Genomic DNA, 25998 nt, shown 5'->3' on the forward strand with positions numbered 1-25998 from the left:
CACACACAGATTTGGCCCTTCTAGACGCTTGCTTCTGTGCGGTCCGCGGGTGTGCAGCATGGGCATCCCAGAAAGCTCGCTAGCATCACCAATCCCAAGCCTCACCGCAGAATCATGAGTCAGGATGTGCGTTTTACCAAGATCCCCAGAGAGCTCAGTGCACATCCAAATTTTAGAAGTGCTCCCCGGAGAGTGTACCTTGGACACACCTTGCCAGAATTCCTGCCTTCCCCCATCATCTTGTTCCAGAATTTTTGTTTTCTATGAAGCACTTACTATGCCCATTATTTCTTGGGATCATATCAGAAGGAAGTTAAAATAGCAGGATCCCCACTATCTAGATAGGTAAACTAAGATACTTAGAGCCAGAGCTGAAACTAGAACCCAGCTTTCGGGCCGAATTCAGGGCTTATTTTCCAGAATTTTGAAATGTGTCAACAGTGGAGACGACTGGTGCCCTTGCATAACCTAACCCCTTCAAAAGGAGGCCACTGTCAGAGTGGCTAAAATTAACAACTCAGGTAACAACAGATGTTGGTGAGGATGTGGAGAAATGGGAACCCTCTTGCACTGTTGATGGGAATGCAAACTGGTGCAGCTGCTCAGGAAAACAGTGTGGAGGTCTTTCAGAAAATTGAAAATAGAATTACCCTATGACCCAGCAATAGCACAACTAGGAATTTATCCAAAGGATATAGGAGTGCTGATACATAGGGGCGCATGTACCCCAATTTTATAGCAGTGCTATTAGCAATAGCCAAATTATGGGAAAAGCCCAAATGTCCATCAACTGACGAATAAAGAAGATGTGGTTTATATACACAATGGAATACTATTCGGCAATGAAAAAGAGCGAAATCTTGCCATTTGCAACAACATGGATGGAACTGGAGGGTATTATGCTAAGTGAAATAAGTCAGTCAGAGAAAGACAGATATCATATGTTTTCACTCATATGTGGAATTTGAGAAGCTTAACAGAAGACCATGGAGGAAGGGAAGGAAAATAAAATAGTTACAAACTGACAGGGAGTTAAACCATAAGAGACTCTTAAATACAGAGAACAAACTGAGAGTTGATGGGCGGGGGAAGTGAGTGACGGGCATTGAGGAGGGCACTTGTTGGGATGAGCACTGGGTGTTGTATGCGAGTGATGAATCATGGGAATCTACTCCCAAAGCCAAGAGCACACTGTAACTCTGTATGTTAGCTAACTTGACAATAAATTATATTTCAAAAACAAAACAGGCAACTGGTTTAGCCTCAGCAGGCAGCGCAGATCCTGGCAGGACTCCACCATGTGTGACGACCACACTAAATTCTCTACTTTCTCAAATCCATTCCTGCAGCTTGCAATTCCCTTTGCTTGTTTACTTAGCCATTTGCCCACAACTCGCACTTACAACATGCCAGATCCTAGAATTTTGTGTGTGTGTGTTTTATTTTAAGTAATCGCTATGCCCCACATGAAGCTGAAACGCACTACACTCAGGTCAAGAGTCATGCTCCACCCAACTGAGCCAGCCAGATACAACTAGGTCCTGGAGATCTTTTGATGGTTTTGAAGTGATAACTGCTCAACTGTTTTTGGTTAGAAAACATGGATACAATTCCTTTCATGCTGGTATTGCAGAGCCAGCATTTTTAGCCTGCTTTTTCTATTTCTTTTTATTTCATTGCATACACAAAGAAAATAATTATGGTGGCAGAAAAGCACAGAGGTTCCAAATGCAGGCCCAGAAGTCAGACTGTTGTGCAACAGTATATCAGTAACCTCCGTGAAGGCAAGGAAGCTTAGGTAAGATGACAGAGGTAATGCTCAGTAGGGTTTGGTGCTAGAGATACCATGAATGTATATGCAGAAGATTATGAAATACAAATATTCAAAAGAAACTAGTGATCTCAACCTTTTTTGGCCCAGGGTAGATGGGAGATGGGGCTCACAAAAGTACTATGTGAACCAGAGGGCAGGTGTTTGCTATTGTGTAGCAGCTGGCACGGATGGTGAGTTGTCCAACTGAAATTTAACACGTTTAGCCTGACAAGTGAATCAGGTGTAATTCATGAAAAGCTTGGGCTTTGTTAGGTCTCCCAATACACCAGTTGTTACAAGAAATAGATCAGATTTATTGCTCTGAAAAAAGATGAGGGGTGCCTGAGTGGCTCAGTTAAGTTGGTTAAGTGTCTGACTCTTGGTTTCCGCTCAGGTCATGATCTCACGGTTCGTGGGTTCGAGCCCCACTAATAGCACAGAGCCTGCTTGGGATTCTGTCTCTCCCTGTCTGTCTACACCTCCCCTGCTAGGCCCCCCACCTCAAAATAAACAAACATTAAATAAATAAATAAATAAATAAATAAATAAATAAATAAATAAATAAAATTTAAAAGATAAGACGGGAGCATCTGGGTGGCTCAGTCCGTCAAGCGTCCGACTTGGGCTCAGGTCATGATCTCACAGCTCATGAGTTCGAGTCCCGTGTTGGGCCCTGTGCTGACCACTCAGCCTGGAGCCTGCTTCGGATTCTGTGTCTCCCTCTCTCTCTGCCCCTCCCCCACCAAAAAATAAACAAACATTTCTGGTTTTGGAATCCAAGCTGTTATCTTTCACTTTCTTTTTTATTCCCTTCATTTTAATAACTACAATTAACAGTGATGGTGCCAGATAGAAAGCAAATGAAAACCAGGTCATTCTTCCAGTAAATTGGTCTGATAAAACAATGTGGGCTTTTTGTTGTTGCTGTTGATGGCGGGGGGGGGGGGGGGTGGTGTTGGAGGTGGGTTTGCAACCATAGCTTAAAATGAGGCTTGCAGGTAATCTGGATCAAGGGACCTGGAGTCCACGGACTCAACGGGGGCCACAGATAGGTTCCAGGGGTGGTGTAAGGGCCTTATGATATTGCTGGAACATGTGATGCATGGATTTGTTTTTTTCCTAGGGAGAATACTCCTAGGTATCACTGGTCACTCAAAGTCTGCATGCGTCACCAGCACCTTGGAACCTACTCCAGCCCTCAATTCCCTACTGACTTGGCTGCTTCTTTTCATGGAGTTCTCCCCCAATCACTTAAATTACCTTTGGGATTTTCTTTTTATAAGATTTGAGCCCTGGTGGGAGACCTGTTCCCTTCTTTGTTACATCCCAGGTTTTTCAGAGACCTTCTGCTCCCCGGTGATGTGAATTCGCTGAGCAGCCAAGAAATACTGTGATTTTTCAATAGTGTACATTTTCTGGGGGAGGCACGTTTCCTGAACATTTTGAGACTACTGGCTAACCAAGAGCCAGAAATTCAAATAAGAACTTACAGATGCACCTGAGTTTAATTTCATTTTCATTTTTAAAAGACAGCACTTTTATTTTCTCTTCTCATCAAAACCACTTCTCTAAAACAACTTTTTTCTTTATAAAAAGTCCCTCTCAGTGCTGCATTACAGTGTCTGACCAGTAACAGATATGCCCATTCTTCTGACCGCCTAGTATATGTGATTTTTTTTCTCCCACTTTTAGTTGTTTATGAAATACAAGTTATGATCTTGGTAGTTCCTCCAAAAGTGAAACACAGAATTGTCATATGACCCAGCTGTATTCCAATCTCAGTTATATACCCAGGAGAACTGAAAACATATGTTCATACAGAACTCGTATATGAATATTAACATTATTCATAATAGCCAAAAAGGAAAAGCAACTCAAATGTCTATCAACTGATGAATAGATAAATAAAATGTGGTACAGCCATACAATGGTATATTATTCACCCATAAAAAGGAATGAAGATTGATACATGCTACAACACGGATGAACCTTGAGAACATTGTGTTAAGTGAAAGAAGCCAGGCACGAAGGACCACATATTGTAGGATTGTATTTATATGAGATGTTCAGAATAGGCAAATCCATAGGCAGAAATCCAGAGACAGAGAGTAAATTAGTGGTTGCTAAGGAGATAGGGAGGTGGGGGGAATTGGTGGTCACTGTACATAGGCAGTTTCTTTTTGTAACGATGGAGATGTTCTGGAATTAGTGGTGATGTTTGCACAACATTGGGAACATACAAAAAAAAAATTTCAAGTTTTAAAAAAACTGAAAAAAATTTGGGGTGCATTCAGATGGAATCTTCTGAATGCTTTAGGACCTAGTTTCCCAATATTCTATGCCGTCTGCAATCCACAAACTCTGTGAACTGCAGGATTCCCAGGCCTCTTGTATTACCCCCACCCATGCCCACCAGGAGTCTGTGGCCCACAGTTTGGAGCCCTTATTCTGACATGACTATGTCAGTAAGCTGAGCCCCACCCCCGGACATAAGGTATGTGTTGTGTGACCGTATGGTGCTGTCGTTTGTTTTAAGTATATAAAAAAGGTGAAGCAATTATAGCAATTCATTTTTGTCCCTAGGAATTCACCCAACACGATGTCATCTCCTCAGGTCACCATGCCAGGCACCTGTCATTACATTTAAGTAGGCAAATAACCAGGACAACTGCTGAAACAGTGGAATCTTCTTGATTTTACTGGTTAGAGCTGAGCTGCCAAAGGTACCGGGTTTTCATATACAGTAACAGCCAACGTGTTGCGATCAGACTTCCAGTGACATCGACTTCTGAAGCATCTGTGAACCCAGGGGGATGTGGGGAGAAAAGCAGGAGACTCAGAGCCTCCTGAAAACAGCGTCCAAAAAAGCCCATGCATCCCTCCTCAGTAGCAAAGCACACCTGACACATAGGTCATACTTGGTCTCCTGGCTTCCCCAAGAACACTTCCATTCTGCCCTGGAGGTTTCCATCAGAGAGCAGGAAGTGAAGAGCAGAAGACTCAGAAAGCAGGTTAGAAGAGGAGGAGGAGGGTGCTGGATTGGCAAGAGGTTATAACCCTAGAAACAGATAGCTTCCCAGTCTTGTACAGGAACACATTTGTATCATGTGCACAAGATAAAGAACAGGTAAAGCTGTTTCAAAGTATAGCCAGGGGTCATGCAGTATGGGAGTAAAAAGTCCCAAACACCACAAATGCCCCCAGATGGCTTCACCAATAGAGCAGAAAGCAGTAAAATTCATCAGTGAAAACAGCACAATAATCCGTGAAAGGCAAAGCCAAGCCCTAGGTATTTGGATAGCTCCTGATGACATCACTGCACCACACCAAGGTACAAAAGGGGCTGATTTTTACAACGATGACCATGACTCACCAAGAAAAGGTTCAATACTCTCCAGTATACTCTGTTTACTAAGGCAGGGAAGTACGTAATGCATTTTAGAAAGAGTTCCCTCAAAAAAAAATATTAAAATTTTAAAGTTCAGCACTTAAAGGGTTAATCCTCTGTTATCTGAATATTTGCTTACATACCTCATTTTACAACAATGCTAGTAAATGAGGCATTACTTTTTTTTATAATCATTAGTATCAAATTATTGGCACCATTCAGTTTTAAGGATAGGGACAGGAGAGCAAACTATACAACATAAAAATACAGTTCTGATACAAATATATGAGATCAACTCCACTTAACAAGTGGTCATAAGAAATGGATGGACATTCTACACACAAGGAAATACAGCTAGTAAATCATCACGTGGAAAAGTGCTCAGCCTTGCTAGCAATTAATGAAATAAAACAACCTTTCAAGAACAACTATACACATCTATTAAACAAGCAAAAATAAATTAAAATGGCAAAACCCAATACTGGCAGAACTACTGGTAAGTAGAAATGCTTATACATTGCTGGTGGCATTATAAATCGTAGACGGATTCAAGCATTCAGAGGGAATAGGAGAGTTGAACTAATGACCTTTAAGGTCCTTCCAACCCAGAGATTAGATCTTTCTAGAAAGCAATCTGGCAATATGAAACAAGAGCTATAAAGTATTTCATGCTCTTTGACCTTGTAAGCCCTCTTTGGAGATATTCCCCAGGGAAGAATCCAAAGTAAGGAGCATCTTTTACAAAGGCATTCATAGCAGCACTATTTATAAGAGTGAAAAAGTGGATAGAACTCAAATATCTGATAATGGGGATAAGTGAGGTTAACCATGTTATGTAGATATAGAGACATTTAAATTGGTGAGAGCAGGATCTGTGTTAAAAAGGGAAGATATGTGTTAGGTGGGGAAATACAACCAAAGAGTATGTACACACTGATCACAACTATGAAAAAACGTGTGCATATTCATTGGGAGCTTGGGCAACAATTTAGAGGGCTAGTTTGTGGTTAGGGGGTGCCTTTATTCCTGCAAAGTTGTTCAAGTGCATAATAAAAATTTAAAAACACATTTCTTGAAACTATATAAAAAGACAGCAAAGTGTCATCTGGTCAAGGTTCTATCAACAGGACAAGAATTGATCAACTTTAGAAATAATTTTCCTTTATGGAACACCCAAATGAATCTTGGTATTGAACCACCTTATCTTTGTAAAGGATTTTTAGACAATTTAAGCTATAATTTCCTACTTTGGGCTTAGTGAAAAGTTCTGTTTATCCCAAATAATATCGTATCCAACAAACCCACAATTTAAATTATATTTCAGATTTCGCTGACAGTGCTTCAGTCCTGGTGGTCACAACTTTTTTTCTTTTAGTTCATCGATTCATGTCTGAATAAAAATGAGTGTTAAGGACTTCATAATATCTGTATAATTACCAGTGTAAATGAAAAACCAGCAGTAAAGAATTATTCTCTCATTAAAAATGACTCTTTAACAAACAGTCAAAGCTTGGTCCAAGTTTCAATCATACAAAATCATGGTTGGGACTGATAGCAAAGGATTCCGTGCCATATTAACCCCCTGTGGTTATCAATATATACACACAGGTAGTACTAAAAAGGAATCCCATTTCCCCATCTTTCTTCTCCTAGGCTTACCAAATCCCGCCCCAACTATACTGAGTAGCAGAAAAACTCTAATATTCAGAAGACAGAAAAGAACTTCTCCAATAAAGTCAAGCCGGAAGTTGGCTTCAACCAGCCATGGAGACCTGGTGAACAGAGCACACATCTGTGTGTTGTGCTGGAGTGAGCACACAAAGCCCGAAGAAAGAAAACGGACAGAAGGCACCATGCCATCCTCCAGGCAACAAGGGGAGAATTTCACAGTTCGGTCATCAATAGTCTTTTCATCATTTTCTCTCTTTCCAGTTCCTGCCGGAGCGTCTCTGCACTGAAGAAGAGCAGGTGACAAAATCATGAGATTACGCTAAAAAATGACAAAAACAGATTCAGCTGAAATGCATCTCCCCCATCTTCTTTCCTGACCTTGGTTCTCAACTCTCAGGCCCCTTAAGGACCCCTGACAGCTGCTAGGGTTACAATGACCTGAAATTGTCCGGCTGCCTCCTGGTTTCCCCCACCAGACTGAGAGTTCTTCAGGACACTGCTCACCAGCAGACTGACCATACATGTCATTTATCTCTGAATCCCCAGAGCCTAGCCCCAAAGCCCAGCTCGAGGACTTCGTACATAGCAGTCTCTCAGAAAAGGTCTTCTGAATGAATGGGAAGATGTCCAGGGTCCTGTCATTCATTCTTCTCTGGCTGCACTACCCCCTCACTCTTCCTTAACCATCCTGGGCATATTCCATTTTAGAAGCCTTAGCATTGGCTGCTCCCTGTGATGATTATTACTCTTTCCCCAAATAGCTGAAGACTTCTCCCTTCCCACCTTCAGGTCTCTGCTTAAAAACCACCTCAATGAGGCCATCCCAGAATGCCCCATTGCCCTTGTTGGTTTCATTTTCCTCCCTAGCTTGTCATCTCTCTCTCTCTCTCTCACGTGAGCGCGTGCACACACACACACACACACACACACACACACACACACACATATTTATTTAACCTCTGTCTCACCTCCCCCAACACTAATTTTTGAACTCCATAAAGGTAGGACTTTTATCTGTTTTGCTCACTATACATCCCTAGGGTCTAGAATACTATCTAGCCTTTGTAGATGGTTCAATAAATACTCACAGAATAAACGAATGAAAGAATAAATAAGAGGCTTGTTGATGTCAAAAACACAATGAAACTGGAGCCTGTGCCTGCTCTCCCTGTCACCAGAGTTACTTGCCGGTGACTCACCTGGCTGCCAGAGAAACAGGCTTCCGCGTGGTGTAGATGGTCTGCACGGTGGAGACGGTCTCTGTCAAAGGCCTCAGGGTCACTGATGGAATCAGTGGGGAAGACTGGCCAGGACAGCACTGTAACTTACTGTCTCTAAAGTCTGCCTGTCAAGGAAACAGAAAAGAGGAAATCAATCTCAACGTGGGTTCCATTTTTATACTGTCAGCTACTCCCTAAGTCTTACCACACAGTTGCTGATATATTTTTTAATAATAGCTAAAATCAATTACCACTTAATGATTTTATTTTGGGCCAGTCATTTTACATATATGACCTCTTGGCAACTCTTAAAGCAGAGGTCAATTTCATCACACTAGACACCATCAATTGTAAGAACCCCCATTTTTGCATGTGCCACAGAGGACGAAAAATATGGCCAAACTTACCACGCCCACTAATGTAATGAATTTTCTGACTTCAGAGATTTAAAAGGTGAAAAAACGCATACCTTAAAATTGATTTTATGGACAAGAAAAGTAAGTCTCAGAGAGGTTAGGTAATTTTCCCAAGGTCACACAGTAAGCGTTAAGAACCAGGATTAGCTGACTGCATAATTGGTGTTTTTCACCACTGTAGCAGTGCTTCCCGAAGTATGGTTCCCCAGACTAGCTGCACCAGTATTATCTTGAATCTTGGTAAAATTGCTGCCCTCGAGCCACTCTTAAAAGCCCCGGTGTGACTTCTGGCATTGGCTTCCTGCTGCATCTTGGCCCCTGGCTTTTCAGGAAGGGCTTCCCTGGGTGTCTCACAGCACTGCCAAGGCTGGGCAGGAGGCCAGAGGGCCCCGCACCCACGGGCCAGCTGAGGGGAGTGGAGGCGGAGCTTCCGGCTGGGGAGCGGTGCCCAGTGAAACTGCAGGGGCCGGATGAACGTAGGGGTGGTAGCATTTAACAGCCTGGCCCAGCCCCTGTGTCTCAGGCCCTCTGGTTCCTACAAGGCAGGTGCTGGAAGCTGTTCGTGACTTTAGAAATGCATTATTCTAGGGGCGCCTGGGTGGCGCAGTCGGTTAAGCGTCCGACTTCAGCCAGGTCACGATCTCGCGGTCCGTGAGTTCGAGCCCCGCGTCAGGCTCTGGGCTGATGGCTCGGAGCCTGGAGCCTGTTTCCGATTCTGTGTCTCCCTCTCTCTCTGCCCCTCCCCCGTTCATGCTCTGTCTCTCTCTGTCCCAAAAATAAATTAAAAACGTTGAAAAAAAAAAAATTTAAAAAAAAAAGAAATGCATTATTCTAGGAACCTGTTTTTGCCTCAGCCTGGACTGCTGGACGCCTTCTTACCTCTGTTCAACTTCTGAAAGCTACACCAGCCACTTCCTCCCTCTCCATGTGGCTAAAGCCACCTCTGGTTGTGACCATCACCTAGCTCACGAGACTGCACTTTTGGCTACCCCTAGGCCACCCCGCAGATCCTCCGGGCTGGCCAGAAAGCCTCTGGAAGGAGCCTCAGGGATCACTCAGTTCTAGGAATTACACACGCTGATCCCTGGAAGGAGGAGATGGTGAGGGGAAACAGGAGGTGATCTTAGACTCCCCACTTCTGCTCCATGCAGCCACTTGTTACAGAGTGAGTTCTGCAGAAGCTTTCATTTAAAGAAAAGACTTGCAGCTGAAAAGAACCCTGAAACTCATCAAACTCAATCACTTTGCCAGTGAGGAAACTACAACGTTTAAATGATTCAGAGTATTTCGACAACTTTCAGAGCTTAAATAAGCTGATGATGCAAAGGGCGGTGGGGGGCCTGAAGCCAGTTGTCAAGGACGACCTGCTCTCATTAACGATACCCCTGCCTCTCCACCCTTGGGAAACAACCTGTGGGACATTCTGTGGCTGGGAATGTTCTGCCAGGTTCTTGATCGCTTTTGATCCTTCCTGAAGCAGACACAAGGAGGATGTTCGTATTACTATTTCTGCTCAGAATAAGAGGAGATTGGTGCTGAGAGTGGCGAAGTGACTTACCTAAGATCACACCATTATCAAGATGTAGATCCAACCCGAAAGAATGGGAAACAGGAACTCAAACAAATCCATGTACACACATGTTCACAGCGGCACTGTTCACAACAGCCACACACCCATCAGTGAATGAAGGAAGCAACACACTGGGGTATATACACAGAATGGAACATTACTCTGCCATAAAAAGAAATGAAGTGCTGATACACCCTACAATGTGCATGAGCCTCAAAAACACAATGCTCAGTGAAAGAAGCACAAAAGGTCACATATTACATGATTCCATTTATGTGAAATATCCGCACTAGGGAAATGCATAGAGACAGAAGGCAGATTGGTGATTGCCAGGGGCTGGCGGGGTGGGGGGAAACGGGAGTGATTGCGTCACGGGAATGAGGTTTCCTCCGGGGGTGATAAAAATGTTTTGGAACTAGAAGTCGTAGTTGCGTGACCCTAAATGTACTCGATGTACTACATGTCACTTTGGAATGGTCAGTTTTACTTATGTGATGCTCATAAGTAAGCATCGAATAACTTAAGACAACGAAAAGATGTAGACCCCAAACCCCACTCCTTCCCAGCCTGACAGAGTTCATAGGATTAGAAGAAGCTGTCGACGTCATTGTCTGGCATTCCTCAGAAAAGCATGCCACGCGGGAACACATTTTAAAACACAAACCTGTTTTCTGAATCTACTTACGGCGAACTGTGGCCCTGTAATGAAAGCATCAGGAAACGGGGTCACTGGATCAGCCGGGAACGTTTTTATCTTCAAAAAAGAGAAAGACAAGAGGGTTGCTTACCGATTAGAAAAGAGAGTTCTGAAGTCTTTGGGGGTGCACTTTTAACACCAAACTGAAGGGTTCAGGGGAACATACGCAGAGCCCGCACGGCTTGTCTAAGGAAACACACAGAAGGTCCCGGAGGCCTTTTGGCCAGTGGTTGTATCTGTACTGGGCCATTGCACTGTTGGGGCCGGGACCCAGCAGGGATGCAGTCTCATGTTTGTAGGGCTCCCCACGCTTACCTTGCCCTGGAACTCCTTTCCCTGGAGGCTGTGTGGGCCTCCCAGGCATGCTGAGCCCTATGTATGGCCTGATCCATAAAAGGCCATGACCAGGGTGTGTAATGAGGCAGGCAGAGCTGCCTGGTTGCTGATGGCCGCCCCCCCCTCGCCCCCCAGCTGTGGGCCATGGACTAGGAGCTGCTACAGGCCACATCCTGGGACACAGTCTATGAGAGCAGACAGGGCACCAGGAGGCTCGCACTAATTAGGCCAGAAGGTATTCCCTGTAGTTGTTGGACTCCCTATAAGTTGTGGCCACAGAGGAAAACTGTGGAGAAACCCCTGGAAGAACGTGCGAATCCTGCCACCGTGGCCTTTGGGGATTAAAAGGCACTGTGCTCAGAAGTGCCCAGTGCGGGGGGGAAGGCTGCAGCACAGAGCTGGTCTGAGACAGAGTGGAGGCACCAGCCTGAACAGGCGGCAGTGCGTGGCCAAAAAGAGCCTTTGCTCCCATTCCTTCCCCTTTGGTCATTTTGTCTTTGGCCTCCTGGGGGCCCTGGGGGATGTGGAGTGTGCTTATTTCTTTCTACTGGCCTAGAGGACTGCCAGCAGGCCCAGGGGCCTGACGACTCCGGTATTGGCTCTGCCTGCAGCCCCCAGGGCACAGAAACTGCCTGCCTCCCTGCCGGTGAATGCTCGCTGTGCCACCTGCCACCAGAGAGCTGCAGTCAGGACACTGAGGCCACCACTGCCCCTGGGCAGGTGCTTTTATGTCTCTCCCAGGAGCTGGTCTGTGGGCCCTGGGGTAGCTACCTGATGGCCTTGAGTCACTCTGACGGGGGTTAAAGTAGGGCTGAGCAAGAGCATATCAGAACACGCTCAGATCTGCGGAGGGGTTCTGAATGAGTAGAGTACTTCTCAACCAATCTGCGAATGACCATGTCTCTGCTGTGTACACAGAGATGTCCAGTCCACGCCGGCTCCCCTTCCCTAAACCCTCTCTGGCCTCTTTGAACATCTCAAAATTCCCAGGATGGGTCCCAAACTGCCTTAAGATTCAGGAGTCAGAAAGTCTGAGTGGCTCAGTTGGTTAATCAGGAGTCAGAGAGCCTGAGCGGCTCAGTTGGTTAAGCGTCTGACTAGACTTCAGCTCAGGTCATGATCTCGCGGTTTGTGAGTTCGAGCCCCCACATTGGGTTCTGTGCTGACAGCACGGAGCCTGCTTGGGATTCTCTCTCTCTCCCTCTCTCTCTGCCCCTCCCCTGCTCGTGTTCTCTCTCAAGAATAAATACATAAACATTAAAAAAAAAAAAAAAAGAAAATACTTAGGTGTCAATTCAAATTGTCAGTAGCGGCTGCCAGTGGCATGGCGAGAGGACCCAGGGGAAGCCCCGTGGTGCATTCTCCTCCCAGGCCTAGTGGTGCAGCATGTGTTCTGAGACCACTAGCAAAGTGAAAAGCTGCATACAGATAAGACTCTCAGACCATCATGAAGTAAAACGGAAAAGAGGCATATTACTGCTATTAAAGAAACGTGAACATTGGCAGCTTTAAAGAATTATCTTACATCTTCTCTAAGAAAAAAAAAATCTATCCCAACAGTTACACTCTGTGTTGCTCAGCTGTGGCAAAGTATATTCCCTCTTCTGGTGGTGCTGTCTCTTGGTAGAATCACTTTAGAAAGGGAGCAAAGCCAAGGTCACAGTATTGAACCCAGCAGGGTCCAGCCTGATGCAACAGCTTTTTGTGTTCCCTCGAACAGCAACAAACTGGAAACAAAGCACAGTCCTGCAGTAAGAATGTGTTAGGTGAATGGTAGGCCAGTCCCTGGATGGAATATACACAGTCATATACAATGTGGCAACAAGAACAAGGAGAAACAATCCAACATTAATAGAAAAGGGAAAAACAGGAGATGATATGGATACTACGACTTAACATTCTAAAATTGTGAATGGACATGAATAAATACTAGAAGGAAACATGTAAGAATGAAAAAAAATGTGCTAGGTTGGGGATATGGGTGTTTCCTTTCAGGTTGGTATGTGACATCCTGTTATCTTGAAAAATAGCAGGAAAAGACAAGTTTAAAAAAAAGTTTTTATTTTCAATAGAAATGCAGCTAAGGTTTTTCTCATCTAGGCTTATCAAAGCTTTATGAAAATGAACTCCTGGTTCTTGAGACCTAGAGACACAGGGCAGGCCAGCAGCCATGTGTCCTAATTTGGTCAAACTATGTATCCATCCTGGAGTCAGAGCACCTGTCAGCCGGGCCCTTCCGGAAGGTCTAGTGCTCATGCACTCCCGTGGGGTGGCCGCCTGGTGGCTCCTGCCCGCCTCACCTCTCCTGGCCAGGCCCCTCTCCCTGCCAGGGTACCTACCAGCCTCGTTTTGATTGGAGGGTGCATGCAAACTCCAGTGGTCTCTTCCTTCATGGGGGGAGAGAGTGGAGGAGAACAGCGAGAGTGGGCACAGTGGGGGGCGCTGGCGGGCTCTGCCTGCTCGCGAGGAGGGGAAAGAAGGGGAAGAGGAGGTGGTGAGAGAAGGGGAGGAGGCAGAGAAGATAAGGGAGGGGAAGGAGAGAAAGACAGTACAGTGCAAGAAGGATCTGTCAACTCCAGACTGCTCTGGAGCCAGCCTCGCCCGAGCCTGCTTCTAGCCCCTGGCCAGCTGGCTTTTAGGCCCCCCTCCTCCCTCGTCTCCCCACCTTCTCTCCTCCTCCCTGGCTCTCATCTGTTTTCTCCACTATCCAAGCAGAACAACCCATCAAAACCCCATTCCCGGGGTTGGCAGGCAGGGGCCATCTCCTGTGCCAACTGCGCGGGTCTGGCAGTGGCTCCCTGCAGCACTGGCCAGGCCAAGCCAGAAAGAGAGCCGCGATGAATTAATGATGCTGGCCGTGCAAGCAGTATGAGGAATGGCCACACACTTGAGCGTGTTGGCCTTCCATGCCTGGTGGCCTCCTGCACCCTGCTAAGTAAGGGCCCACATTATGGTATGATTAGCAGGTGTCCAACAGAGTGTTTCTGGGAAAGACATACATCAGCAAGGAGGAACACGGACTTTGGGATTTACTCTGTCATGGCTTTTTGTTATCTATGTTCAGAAAACATAATGGCCCTGGCCACCCCCGCTCCCACACCCATGGCCCAGGCCATGACACCTTGTATCACCACCGAGGCACCTTGTTGCTGTAGCCAGAAGATACCAAGCATTGTGAGAAAATGCCACACTGCTTGGGGTACTGGGTTCCCCACCCCAGCCCTAAGTAGTGCCATGCACCAGCAGAGGTCCAACAGCTTGTACCGGTGAAGATGAGGAGGGTGAAGAGACGATGCTCTGATGCTAGGAGAGGGGGCCGCTGACCGGGTTAGTGTGTGTTGCAGGGAGGGACCATTTAATCCAGAGCATAAATACACACGCCTTTTAGTTCAAGAGAGCTTCCTTAAATAGTTGTAAATCCTGCCGTAATCAACAAAGTACAGTCTCTGGGTAAGTTTCACTCAAACACGGTCAAGAAAATTGCAGGCACCTTTTTCTGTCTCCAAATCGATCTGATTCCGACCTCTTTACATTTGTGCGGTCCTGGGCAATTTCCAAAGGGGCCTTTACAACCATTACCTCGCAACAGCCTTGTTTACTATTCAAATTTGGAGATGCAGAAAAATTGCACCTGCAAAGTCTGAAGCCGTGGTTCTAGACCCTCTTGTTGATTGTTTCCGTATCCATTCTTCAGAAACAAGTGAGTCCATAGTAGCCATTTACGGTCAAGTTTCAGCAGCCTGCTGAGAATCCCTCCACTGCTCTCTCCTGTCCTCAGCATGAACCCTCCCCTCCACAAGATGGGATTTGAGACTTGAGTGCGGTGGGCTCCATTCCCGTCCCCCAGCCTCAGTACTCAACACTGTCCCAAGCAGAACCAACTTCCAGGGACCCCAGGCCACAGGGCTTTTGCCTCTGGAGATACGCAGGCACTCAGGTGTGCTTTTTGAAGAAAATAAAAGCTGGCATAAATGATCAACAAACATGGATATGCTGCCAAATGCCAAAATGTGTACCAGCCACTAGTGTCTCAGCTGAAGGTGGTGATGAATGATAAGGCTTTGCCTGACATTGGACTTTTATAGTAAAGGAATGTTGAGCCATCCCACAAACATTTCTGACCTTTCTACGTAAGCATCTGTTAGTAAATGAGCAGGAAATAAGAGAACATGTGTAATAGGATACTATTTTGAAATAACATTTTATTTTTTTTTTTCCTCCCGGCATTTCCTCTCCTCCTTGGGTTTTTTCCACATTCAAGCAGCTAGGTTCTTCTAAGCTACTTGGCTTTTGAGTCTTAAAATCTGACTCTTTGGGGAACAGAAAGATTTTTGGCATAGACAAATGAAGATGAAAATGTGGAAGGCTTCTTCATCATCCAGATAAGAAAAGAGGTTGCCAGTTTGAGGACTGGAGAGAAAAGTCGGAGGCAAAGTGACGAGCGGTAGACATTAGGAAGTCTGACCAGAGGGGCCTGAGCTCCACAGGTGGAGGCCAGGGAACAGGGATTAAAGAGCAGAGGGGGACAAGTGTCCCTCTGCCCAGGTAGAGCTGGGACAGAATGGCTGTGTGGTATGTCCAACAGGTAGAGATTCTCATGCCAGCAGGACCACGACTCCCACCCACCAAAAGGGGCATGAGGGAAGCAGGGAGTGCCCCAGATGTATCAGCAAACAGATGACATCACAACCTAAATAGACTTCCCTCCGTCTCCCTGTGCCCTGGAGAAGACAGATGAATCCCCAGGAACATGGAACAGGCACCCTGATTTGACTTCGGATCAAGCTTCAGCCCTCCTGATAGAACGAGGTTCAAAATACAAATGAGGCTGTTCAGACCGATGGAAAGCCAGTTCTTCTGACACCCAACACAGGCCTTTTTTTTTTTTTTTTTTTTTTTGGTCCTACAGAACGTTCCTTTGACCAGGCCAGTCTCCTCCCTGGCACATGAACTCTTGACTAATATTCTCTGGCCCAGAACAGACCTGGGTTGTGACTGTCGCTGCTTTGCAGCTGGGTGAGTGGTTCATGAAGTACAGGGATCGGGGAGGGACAAGCCCCAAAGAGAAAGCATCGGGAACACAGAAGGCATAGGTGCTCATGGTGTGTGTCACCAGAGGAAAGAAGCTCGCATGCTAGACCTGGGGTGGGGGACACGATTGATATGTAAATGCCCCGTCCTTCCACTCTGCTGACACCCGTACCCTGTGGATGTGCCCACACTCACCTCCCAAAGGAGGGTACCAAATGGACAGTGGGTGTTGCCTTCACTCGCTTGCCTTCGTCCCTCCCCCACCCCTCTTGCCCCACCCACCTCTTCTGCCCCAGGCAGAAACCCCAACCTGACTGCCAGATCTGGGATGCAGATTCTGGCAATGGGCAGGCCACAGCTGCACAGGTTGTAGGTTTAGCAACAGGCTGATGTTGCTAAACTGAACTAGATAATAAAAGAGTGGGCACTGGAGCAGAAAAGATATGGGAAAAGAGTGTTGCAGGAGTGATGCTGGAAAGAATGTGGTTTTTTTTTTTTTTTTTTTTGGAGAGTATGGGGATGAAAATCCTTGGAGTCGCACAGGGTGCAAGAGAATTAAGAAGGAAGCAAGTTGTGATTTGAGAAGTGTTACCAGGGAGGTGATAATTTAATCTTGGATCTTGAGAGATGCCAGTTAAAGACTGAAACTTGTTATTATTCTCAGCTGTTTGGACTCTGCTTCTTTGGAAATCACCCCACACAGAGACTGGATCATCAGGGTTGGAGCCATAAGGGTTAAACTAGCGCGGATAACGTCTAGGTGGGACCACGCTGGATGAAGGCAAGAGACTCTGGTCCCAGCTCTCTCTCTCTCTCTTGTTCCTCTAGCTCTGGCCCACGGAACCAGGGTAGTAATGTAGCTTTAGGAGTCTCATCTGGCCCCAGACCCTAAATCCAGGCTCTCCTCCACTATCCTCTGGGGCAGAGACACCTCCACAAGGACAGAAGGGACTACTGCTTCTATTTCTATGATCCTGGGAGGAGCAGAGGGAGGAGGTGGAGGGGAAAGGTCCACACAGGAGGAGCAGGCTGCCAGAGTCCCCCTTCCTCTCTAGGACCCTTCGGCACTGGTGGAGACAGGACTCTGAAGTGAAGTAAAATCAAAGCCAGTAATGCCAAGGAAAGCCCCAAATGAAGCCGGCTCTTGACATCAAAATACCAGCCCCCCGCACCCCTTCTGTGGGAATGTGCCCTGTGGACATGCACGCACACCTCAAGTCCACACAAGCTACACAAAGGACACTTCATCCTGAGAACGCATATCCACTGCAAACTTTAGCTGTGACGCGGGCAGCCGTGTCTCGGTGCAGCGAAAGGACGTCAGCTGCCCCGTGCCAGGGCAGTGCGGCACCCCACACTCCGTTTCGGAGCTCAGAGCAACCCAGAGATGGAAGCAAGGTGTGCTCGGAGAAGGACTGAGCTCCCTTTTGCCAGACGGGTACAAGCAGAGGTTGGACACTCACTTGGTAGGCATTAGCGCCTCAGATCAGAGGAACTCTGGGTCCCTGGCAGATGCTGGTTCCTTTCTAATCTCAGACCATTATGGTCAAAGAAAGGATACAGATGAGGCAAGTAGATCTACCAGTTGGATCTGCAACACAGTGGTTTTTAAGGGAATCTCATCACTCCTGTCCGAGCCACAATATGTTTTTTTGTAACATACCTCAACTTCTTAGATATGCCAGAATGTTTAATAAATACTCAGTATTTGCTTATGCTGTACCCTCCGCATAGATTGTTTTGCTCCATTACTTCCATCTGGCAAACTCCTACTCATACTTCAAAACCCTAGCACTATGAAGCCTTCTTTTTCTCAGTGGCCCCAGACAGGGTTAGGCACTGGGTTTCACAGCAGTAGCCGTTTCTATAGACTCTCTTATGGCATTAATTGCAGCATGCTCCAGCAGTCTGGAAGTTGCTCAAGAGGCTAACTCAGAGAGAGATCTTCCCCCACTGTCCTCTACTCCTGCCTGGCATGTTTTCTTCAATGTGAGTCTAGGAACTTAGCTTTCTCCCCATTCTGACTTCATAACCCTCAGGTCGTGCCCCAGGGGTTGTCGGGTCCTTCCAGGGTTTGCTGCCCTCCAGCTGAGGGTTTGCAGTCTCAGTCTGAGGAGCGCTTTAGACACAGCCCTTCTTCCAGGCATTGTTCTTTTCCCAAGTGGCAAGTCCCTGAAATCCAGATGCCAGACTTAGCCCAATCTAATGATGCACAGGGCACCAGAGAAGGAGCTGGAACAGCCGGGCTCAAGCTCGGTCCCTGTGTGATTACCCTACTCTGGGACTCAATTTCCCCATCTGTGCAAAGGGAGGACGAGGTGAGGGAAGGCCCTGCTTCTGGGTTACCCTATCGTGACAATCTGTCTAACAAGAAGGCCATCAGTAAGTCAGCTGCATTTTCTCCAACATGGGAAGGAAGGAACTCCAAAGGTTCCCAGACCCCAGGGTGTCTCGCCCACTGTCGGTTCTCAGCTGTTTATCCAAACGTGCTGACTCGAAGCTCTCAGACTGTACCAACTCTCCAGATGACAAGGACAACTGTTTAAATCACAAATGATTTCCTTGTGCCAGCTGAGGCAGACACGGCGATCATTCCTAAGGCCTAGGCAGCGCTTTGCCTCATTTGCCTCCTCTTGAAAGCCTTCTGGAAAGCCTTCCTCTCCACCATATTCTCCTCCAGTGAGCCAGTCCTGAGTGACTCTCACTTCTGGCTTCTCCCCCTGGCATGTCCTACGTGGCTCTCCTGTCGATCCTGGCCCTTTATCAACCCGACTCCCCTCCAGCCTCTAGCTGCCCTGTCCACTCCCAGAGCCCCACACAAGCCAGGTGTGCGGTGAGCTTTCAGGAGGTATTTTGACTCACGTTCCACACGTGTGGACCACGATTTATGCTCAAGTACACTTAAGTATCAGGCTGAGCCCAGCCGAGGGTACCTCCACATTTGCCTGTGTCATCTAACACTACTAACAACAAGTCACACACATTTATAGTGCTGTTACAGTCATCAAGGGCTCTCTCTCACGTGATCATTAGAACATTCTTAGGCAGACACAAGAAGCAATGGCATCCTCTATCCCATGACGAGGCTCCTAAGGAAGGGAACAGAGACCGGAGCCAGATCTGGCCTGCATGACTCCCAGTCCAGTGCTCTCTCCCCCGACAGGGTTTCTCACCTGCAGGAGTTCCATGAGGACCATCCCTAAGGGGAGACATGTATGCAGGGGATAGAGGACGGCAGGGAGGCACGAGGGGCTTGGAATGCTGGGGGGGAGGCCTGGAGCCCGTGCTTCAGACCGGAGCACGTTGTTAGAAGCGGCAGCGAAAGATACCCCATGGTGGGCATGCAGGGAGCAGCCCCGGAAAAGCCAAGAAGCCAAGACCCAAGCACCGAGGAGCCCTACATGCTATGGGAGCAGCAGACAGGCCGGGCGGGACCCCTGTGGCCTCCCTCAGGAGAAAGGGAGCGCCACCTCCCTGGAGGGCTCTGGGAGGTAGAGGGAACCACGCGCCCGAACCCTGAACCCCTGAACGAAGGCTGATCCCCGAGGCTCCGGGCTGTGAGCAGGACAAGAGGAAGAGTCTTTCCAGTGGCAATGCCCACCTCCGTGCATCCGCCCCACTATCAAGATGTTTCTAAAGCCTGGGGCTTTTCTGGTTTTAGCACACTGGGAGGTTTACCAGAGGAGTAGCTTCCGTGAAGTCCATCAGGAGATCGCCTGGCTCCAACGTAAAGGCACCTCCTCGGTCAGAGGGACTCTAGGAAGGCGCACAAAACATCGCTGGGTTAGTGCCGGCTCCAGACGGACAAGGGAATTTCACCAGAAAACACAGTTTCCTCTCCCTCCTCTCCCTCCCTCCCATCACGGAGCCCATGACTCTGCCAGTCCTCTGTACCATTCCCTTGCCCAGCAGCGTGAAAGTAGGAGAGACCAAACCCCACATGTTTTCTGAAACCTTAATGGGCAGAAACAGTATGTAGGCTAGAGAACTGCCTTCTTTTAAAAGGTGCCAACAACTTCTCTTTAAGTGCTTTCGGTGCTCTTTGGTCTTTTGGAGGGGGAGATGCTTCAAACAGTCCTTTGAATATAGAGAGAGCAAAGACCCCATCCTGGATCAAGAGGGTCAAGGCCTCAAGGAACTAAACTCATGGGCGCAGGGGGTACATGGTTGGCTCAGTCAGTAGAGCATGGGACTCCTGATCTCAGGGTTGCAGGGTTGTGAGCTCAAGCCCCATGTGTGGCACAGGGTTTGTTTTAAAAAAGAATTTAAATGAGGCACCCGGGTGGCTCAGCCCATTGGGCGTCCCACTTGGGCTCAGGTCATGATCTCGTGGTTCATGGGTTGAAGCCCTGCATGGGGATCTGTGCTGAGGGCTCAGAGCCTGCTTCGGATTCTGTGTCTCCCTGTCTCTCTGCTCTTCCCCTGCTCACACAAGGTGTGTGTGTGTGTGTGTGTGTGTGTGTGTGTGTGTTTCTCTTTCTCTCTCCCAAAAAATGAACGAACATTAAAAAAATAAAAGAAAAAAGAAGTTAAAGAAAACCCTCGCCTGCGTAATAATTAGGAAGATCTTTATGGTGGGAGGGAGGTATTCTCCGAAAACCATGTTCAGTTTTTGGGAAAACATTTTTTTCCTCCTGTCCTAGGGTCTCAGCAGCATGGGAGGCCTGGAGGCCCTTTGTGAGAAAAAAAATAAACCCCATCAACTTGGCACAAGCAGGGCCCTAAGGAGAGAGATGGCCAGGAGAGGGAGCCCTGTGGCCTCTGGTACGATGCCACCCACATCCCCACTGAATTCTCCTTTGTTTCATAAATATTTTCGCTTGGTTTTAACCACGGTGAAGAATCTGTGATAGGAACCTGTGTCTACAGTTGGGACAAAGCAATATCAGGGATTCTGCACAAGACAGGGGAACCCAGGAGCTGATCTGCAGGAAAGGAGGGAGCCTCACTCGGGGCAGCCACTGACTGCGGAGTCCCCGGCCTGAGCAGCCTGTCCTATTGAGGACCACAAAGTATCCCAAAGACCCTGGGAAGGGAGCTGAGAAATGCCTGGCCCTGGTCAAGGAGGATGTGGCCTGGCCCACTGTTACTTAGAGGCTATCAGGAATCGTGATCTGTTTGCCCAGATGTCACCTCCACTGGACTGGACACTGGCCCATAAGCTGGGCAAGGAAGCAGATCTTATTCTCATTTTTAGGAGGAGGAGGAGGAAGCTGAGGCTTGGAGAAACAAGGGCTGTGGAGTGACAGCTCATTGCAAGTAGCCAGGAGGCATGTGAACAGAGCAGCTGGAAGCACAGTCTGGGGTCTGGTCTTGCCTTCAGGGCCCCCACCCCATGCACCCACCATTCCTCGGTGGGGTCCACAGACCAAGCAGCCTTTGACTTGGTATCTACTCGTAGAACAATAGGCTTGAATGTGTTTGGACCACTTGCTGTAGAGTGACCGCAGCCAAGGGGCACTCAGAGCAAACCAAGAGAAATGTCTTGAGCAAGGCCTTGTCACAGCCCATTCACATTTCTGGCAACTTCCCGAAATTTCAAACTGACGAAGAAAATAATATTTCCCATTTTTAAACTATTTGTATGGGCCATCTGATATAAGGAATGAGATGGGGATGCTCCTATGTTTTCACTCCTCCAGATTTTCCATTATGGGGCAAAAAACATTTCTTGTTTTCTATCTCTGCGGTGCAGTAACGGATTATATAGGGATGATATTCTAAAATCAAAATCACCCTCAAAAATCTCTCCCATTTCTCTTAAAGTACAATGTACAAGGTCTTTCTTACGCCATTTGTGTCTCATAAACTGTTAGGTCATCTTTTGGGGACAGTTCTATAAAAACCCTGCCCCGGTGGTTGCTACCCTTGTTTTGCGAGCACACGGTTGATTGTGCCAAGTTTAAATGCTCGCGGGATGCCCTGCACTACATTTATACTGAATTCCTAGCAAATGCAGCTACTCCTCTCAGGGCTTTCCCCCCATACCTTGGCCCCTGGGGACAGCGGGCCCTTGCCTTCTGAATTCTGAGGCGAGCTGACTTTGTGGCCCTTGGGGGACACCAGTGGCGCTGAGACTTGCGTGGTGGCCGTGGTGGTGTGTGTGGTTGCGGCTGTGGACGCTCCTACTGCCTCGGCCAGGTCGGGAGGGAGGTCATCTTCATCACTGCGGTTACTAAAAGCACATGAAGCTCTGCTCATTACAACAATAAACAGGCTGTGGGGAGTGCAGGGAGGGCCGGGAGGGGGCGGGGGAGCTCCCCAAACAGATGTCTGCCAGATGTCCAGCTTACAGGATCCGATACAGTGACATTTTCGCCAAAGCCAATTTGGGCTGGATTTTCTGTCATTTGCCAAGAGGTTCGAATTTTTTTTCTTTATTATGGAGAGACATATGTGATATTTATCATTTTATCCGTTGGTAAGCGTAGGATTCAGTGACATTCAAAACATCCACAATGTTGTGTACCCATCACCACTGTCTACACCCAAAACTTTCTCATCACCCTTGACAGCAACTCTGTATCCACTGAACAATAGCTGCCCTATGCCCTCTCCCTGCAGCCCCACTGCTTTCCGGCTGGATGAATTTGACTATTCTAGTTCCTCATACGAGTGGAATCATGCAATATATGTCCTTCTGTATCTGGTTTATTTCACTTACCATAATGTTTTCAAGGTCCATCCACGCTGTAGCCTATGTCAACATTTCATTTCTTTTTATGTCTGAATAATATTCCATTGCAGTGACAGGTTGTATTTTGTTTATCCATTCACCTGCTGAGGTACTAACATCTGTTTGAAACCCTGCTCTCAATTCTTTGGGATTGGAATCCCACTTGAGGTCATACTGCCGGGTCATATGGTAGTCCTATGCTTAATTTTTTGAGGAGCCACCAAGCCAAGGGAGTGGCCTCCTTTAGGAGGGTAAATACAAGCCATTTAAGAACCCACTGCTGTGGGGTGCCTGGGTAGCTCAGTCAGTGAAGCATCCGACTTCGGCTCAAGCCATGATCTCATGGTTTGTGGGTTTAAGCCCCGTGTTGGGTTCTGTGCTGACAGCTCAGAACCTGGGGCCTGCTTTGAATTCTGTGTCTCCCTCTCTCTCTGCCCCTCCCCCCTCAAGCTCTGTCTCTCTCTCTCTCTCTCCCCAAAATAAATAAACATTAAAAATAAATACATACATAAAATGTTTAAAAGAGAACCCACTGCCACGAGTGAAAAGGATAATGGCCCCTTTTGTGGCCTAACAGCAACCATTCCTTTGGGGTCATAAAGTAGTTACAGGGGAGGAGTTGGGCACATTTATTTGGGGGCCCAGCAGCTCTGGTCTTAGGAGCTCTCTGATGGAATGGGATGATCCAGGCAGAAAAGTACACTAGACAGGAAGTCACCATGAGGGAGGACAAGTCTGGGTTGGCGTTCTGGGTTTGTCTCCAGGGTGTGGATTTGTGGGGAAGGTTGGATTTCCCACAAGGTATGGCAAGGCAGGAAGCCCTTTTAATCTGGTCATACTGGCACAGGACAGAGCAGCACCGTCAATCGCTCCCTCTCAGTATAGACAGTATTTTCTCAAACTTCTAGAAATTAAGACAAGCCCTCTCTCCCCTAATGCCAACCACGTTGCTGCCTGTGCAGAAAAGAGCTAATTCTGCAGGCCTGGGGTGCTCCAGCTCTGCATATTCCAAAGGAACCTCTGGCCACTGGGAGCTCTTGGGAGAACCTCTGGGCCCTTGGAATATCCTGCCTGATAAGGGTGTCACTGCATACCTGAAACCTTGGGCCATGCCACATAGTCTATGCTATCATCAAACTTGAGGGGAGTCTCGGGGACCCTGACACACTTTCCCTAAGGGGCTTCCGTGTGGAATTTCTAGAACTACGCCGGCACAGAGGTTATGTTTTAGAAATGATGGCTGAGCAAGGGTGTAGCTAAAAGGCCCATGGCCAGTGGGCACCAGTGTGGCCTGAGCAGGGTGCCTGACGGGGGCCTCACCATGGCAATGACCTCCTGGGAAATGTGGCCATGGTATACAATTGCTGTGGATAGGACTCACTGAGGGAGGGGTCCTGGGGGGTTTCAGATCATTCTGTGTATGTAGAAGCCTCAAGAGGAGGATTTAGAGTTTATTATTAATAAGGGAACAGGTGAGGTTGGAATAAGTAAATAGGAACATTAATAAGACGCCACATGTTTGGATCCATGCTGATGAAGTAAGTCAGATCAGTAACACATGCATTATTAGCCCATTTGAATTTCACAACAGCCCTGCATTATGGTCTCCACTCTTCAGAGAAGTAGATGATATTCAGTGGCTGATTGTAACATGACTTCCTCAAGGTCACATAGCAGTTAAGTGGAAAAGTGGGGTTAAAATTATTTTCTGCCATTAAAAAACAAAAACAAAAACAAAAACAAAGCTCATCTTTCACAATAGGAAGTCAACCGACACCGCCTAAAATTGAAAAAGACTCCAAATTCTTGATGGTTTTTATAACCTTTGTCCTAATTTAGATCTCGTGGCAAAGAGACATCTACCTAACTTCGTCACATCTTTCAATTCAACCTCCGTTTCTAAGGTAAATTCATGTTAAATTCATGAAATATCATTTAATCAGTACAATTTTATGTGAAGTTAGAGTCTTTTCTTTGGAATTATTTCTTTCCATTTTAACCACATGTGGGAAATGTCTAAAATAATAGTCATCAAATGTGAACATCAGTCATTTCTGGTGGCATGATGCTAGGGGATCGGTTACCTTTTCTCTTTAGGCTTGGAATATTATTCTCTTCAGAATATTTTTAGGCTTTTACACTATGTTTAAATGTATAATAAAGTTATATTTCTTGAAAAACATAAAGCAGTTCATCATTTTCTAAACATACTGGCTGGTATCCATAGAAAGATGACGTTTTTCCTGCCTCAGACGCTATAGAGTTCTGCTTTTCTCTTTTCTCTGCACATAACAGCCACACTTTTCCTCCCTCTGTCATTATTTCCAGGAAAGAACATGGCTGGGGTTTTTGTTTATATCCTTAAAAGCAACAATTTGAAAAGTTGTTCAGAGCACTTGAACATTGTGATGCTCTTGTGGGAAAGCCTAAAATCCAAATACACATCCTGCTGTCCTAGAACTAGATATACTGTGACAGCTAAAAGGGCTGTGTATGTGTGTGTGCGTGCATTTCAATAATAGTAACGTAGAAATATTTTTTAAACTGAAAATCTGAGTTTTTCCCATCTGTATTCCTTGACATTGTGCTTATTTACTTTGTCAATATCTGTGATTAGAAGAGATGAGTAAATAAGTGGTGACCAGTGTCAATGATTTAAGAACTATTAATGGGGCACAAGCTTAAATCCCATCCATTAATTTTGCTACTATTACTAATGGGGAAAATCCTGCTAGTCTTTGATTTTTGAAACAGAACACTTTGTGGGGGGTGGGGGTGGCTTAAGAAATATACATGTGAAGTTAGAGGTTTGAAAAAGGTTTACTTAAACGAGCCAATGTAGTGAGTTAAATTTTCTTCCCTTCCAGGCCATGTATTAGTCATTGTTTCCAACACGGTTACATGTCCCAAATAGGTGATAATAACCTTTGGAGTTTCAAAATGTAAAAGGAAAGGTTAATCCCGACAGCTTTATCCTCAGGGGAGCAGATTTTTTTCATGGCTTGATTTGTCCCCCAGAAGCCGTTAGGACTGTTAATTATTTGAATTACCCATTTTGGCTTTCCCAGGAAATACAGCCGCTGTAACTGTCCAGAGTTCTATTAAGGTTAATGAGGTGGGAGGTGGCTGCCTCTTTTCCTTTTCACAAGGTGCAGGTGGCAGGCCTGAGACGGCCGTTTG

The 25998-nt window shown here is 46.7% G+C and overlaps 1 protein-coding gene across 11 annotated transcripts in view; it reads right to left on the minus strand.

The window, feature by feature from the left end:
- Positions 1–6965: 6965 nt before the first annotated feature.
- Positions 6966–25998, minus strand: part of EPB41L4B (erythrocyte membrane protein band 4.1 like 4B) — a 129758-nt gene continuing 110725 nt past the window's right edge. For 6 of the 11 annotated variants that reach the window (XM_060609080.3, XM_060609079.3, XM_060609084.3 and 3 more), the window contains 6 exons: positions 22131–22317; positions 19821–19898; positions 13451–13567; positions 10764–10832; positions 8072–8217; positions 6966–7155 (listed from right to left, as the gene is read on the minus strand). In XM_060609080.3, the coding sequence (XP_060465063.1) occupies positions 7086–7155; positions 8072–8217; positions 10764–10832; positions 13451–13567; positions 19821–19898; positions 22131–22317 (667 nt within the window). In that variant the 3' untranslated portion in view covers positions 6966–7085. The other 5 variants (XM_060609082.3, XM_060609081.3, XM_060609088.3 and 2 more) reach the window with 3 other exon arrangements.

This window comes from Panthera onca, chromosome D4 (genome assembly GCF_046562875.1).
Source record: "Panthera onca isolate mPanOnc1 chromosome D4, mPanOnc1 haplotype 2, whole genome shotgun sequence".
NCBI lineage: Eukaryota > Metazoa > Chordata > Mammalia > Carnivora > Felidae > Panthera > Panthera onca.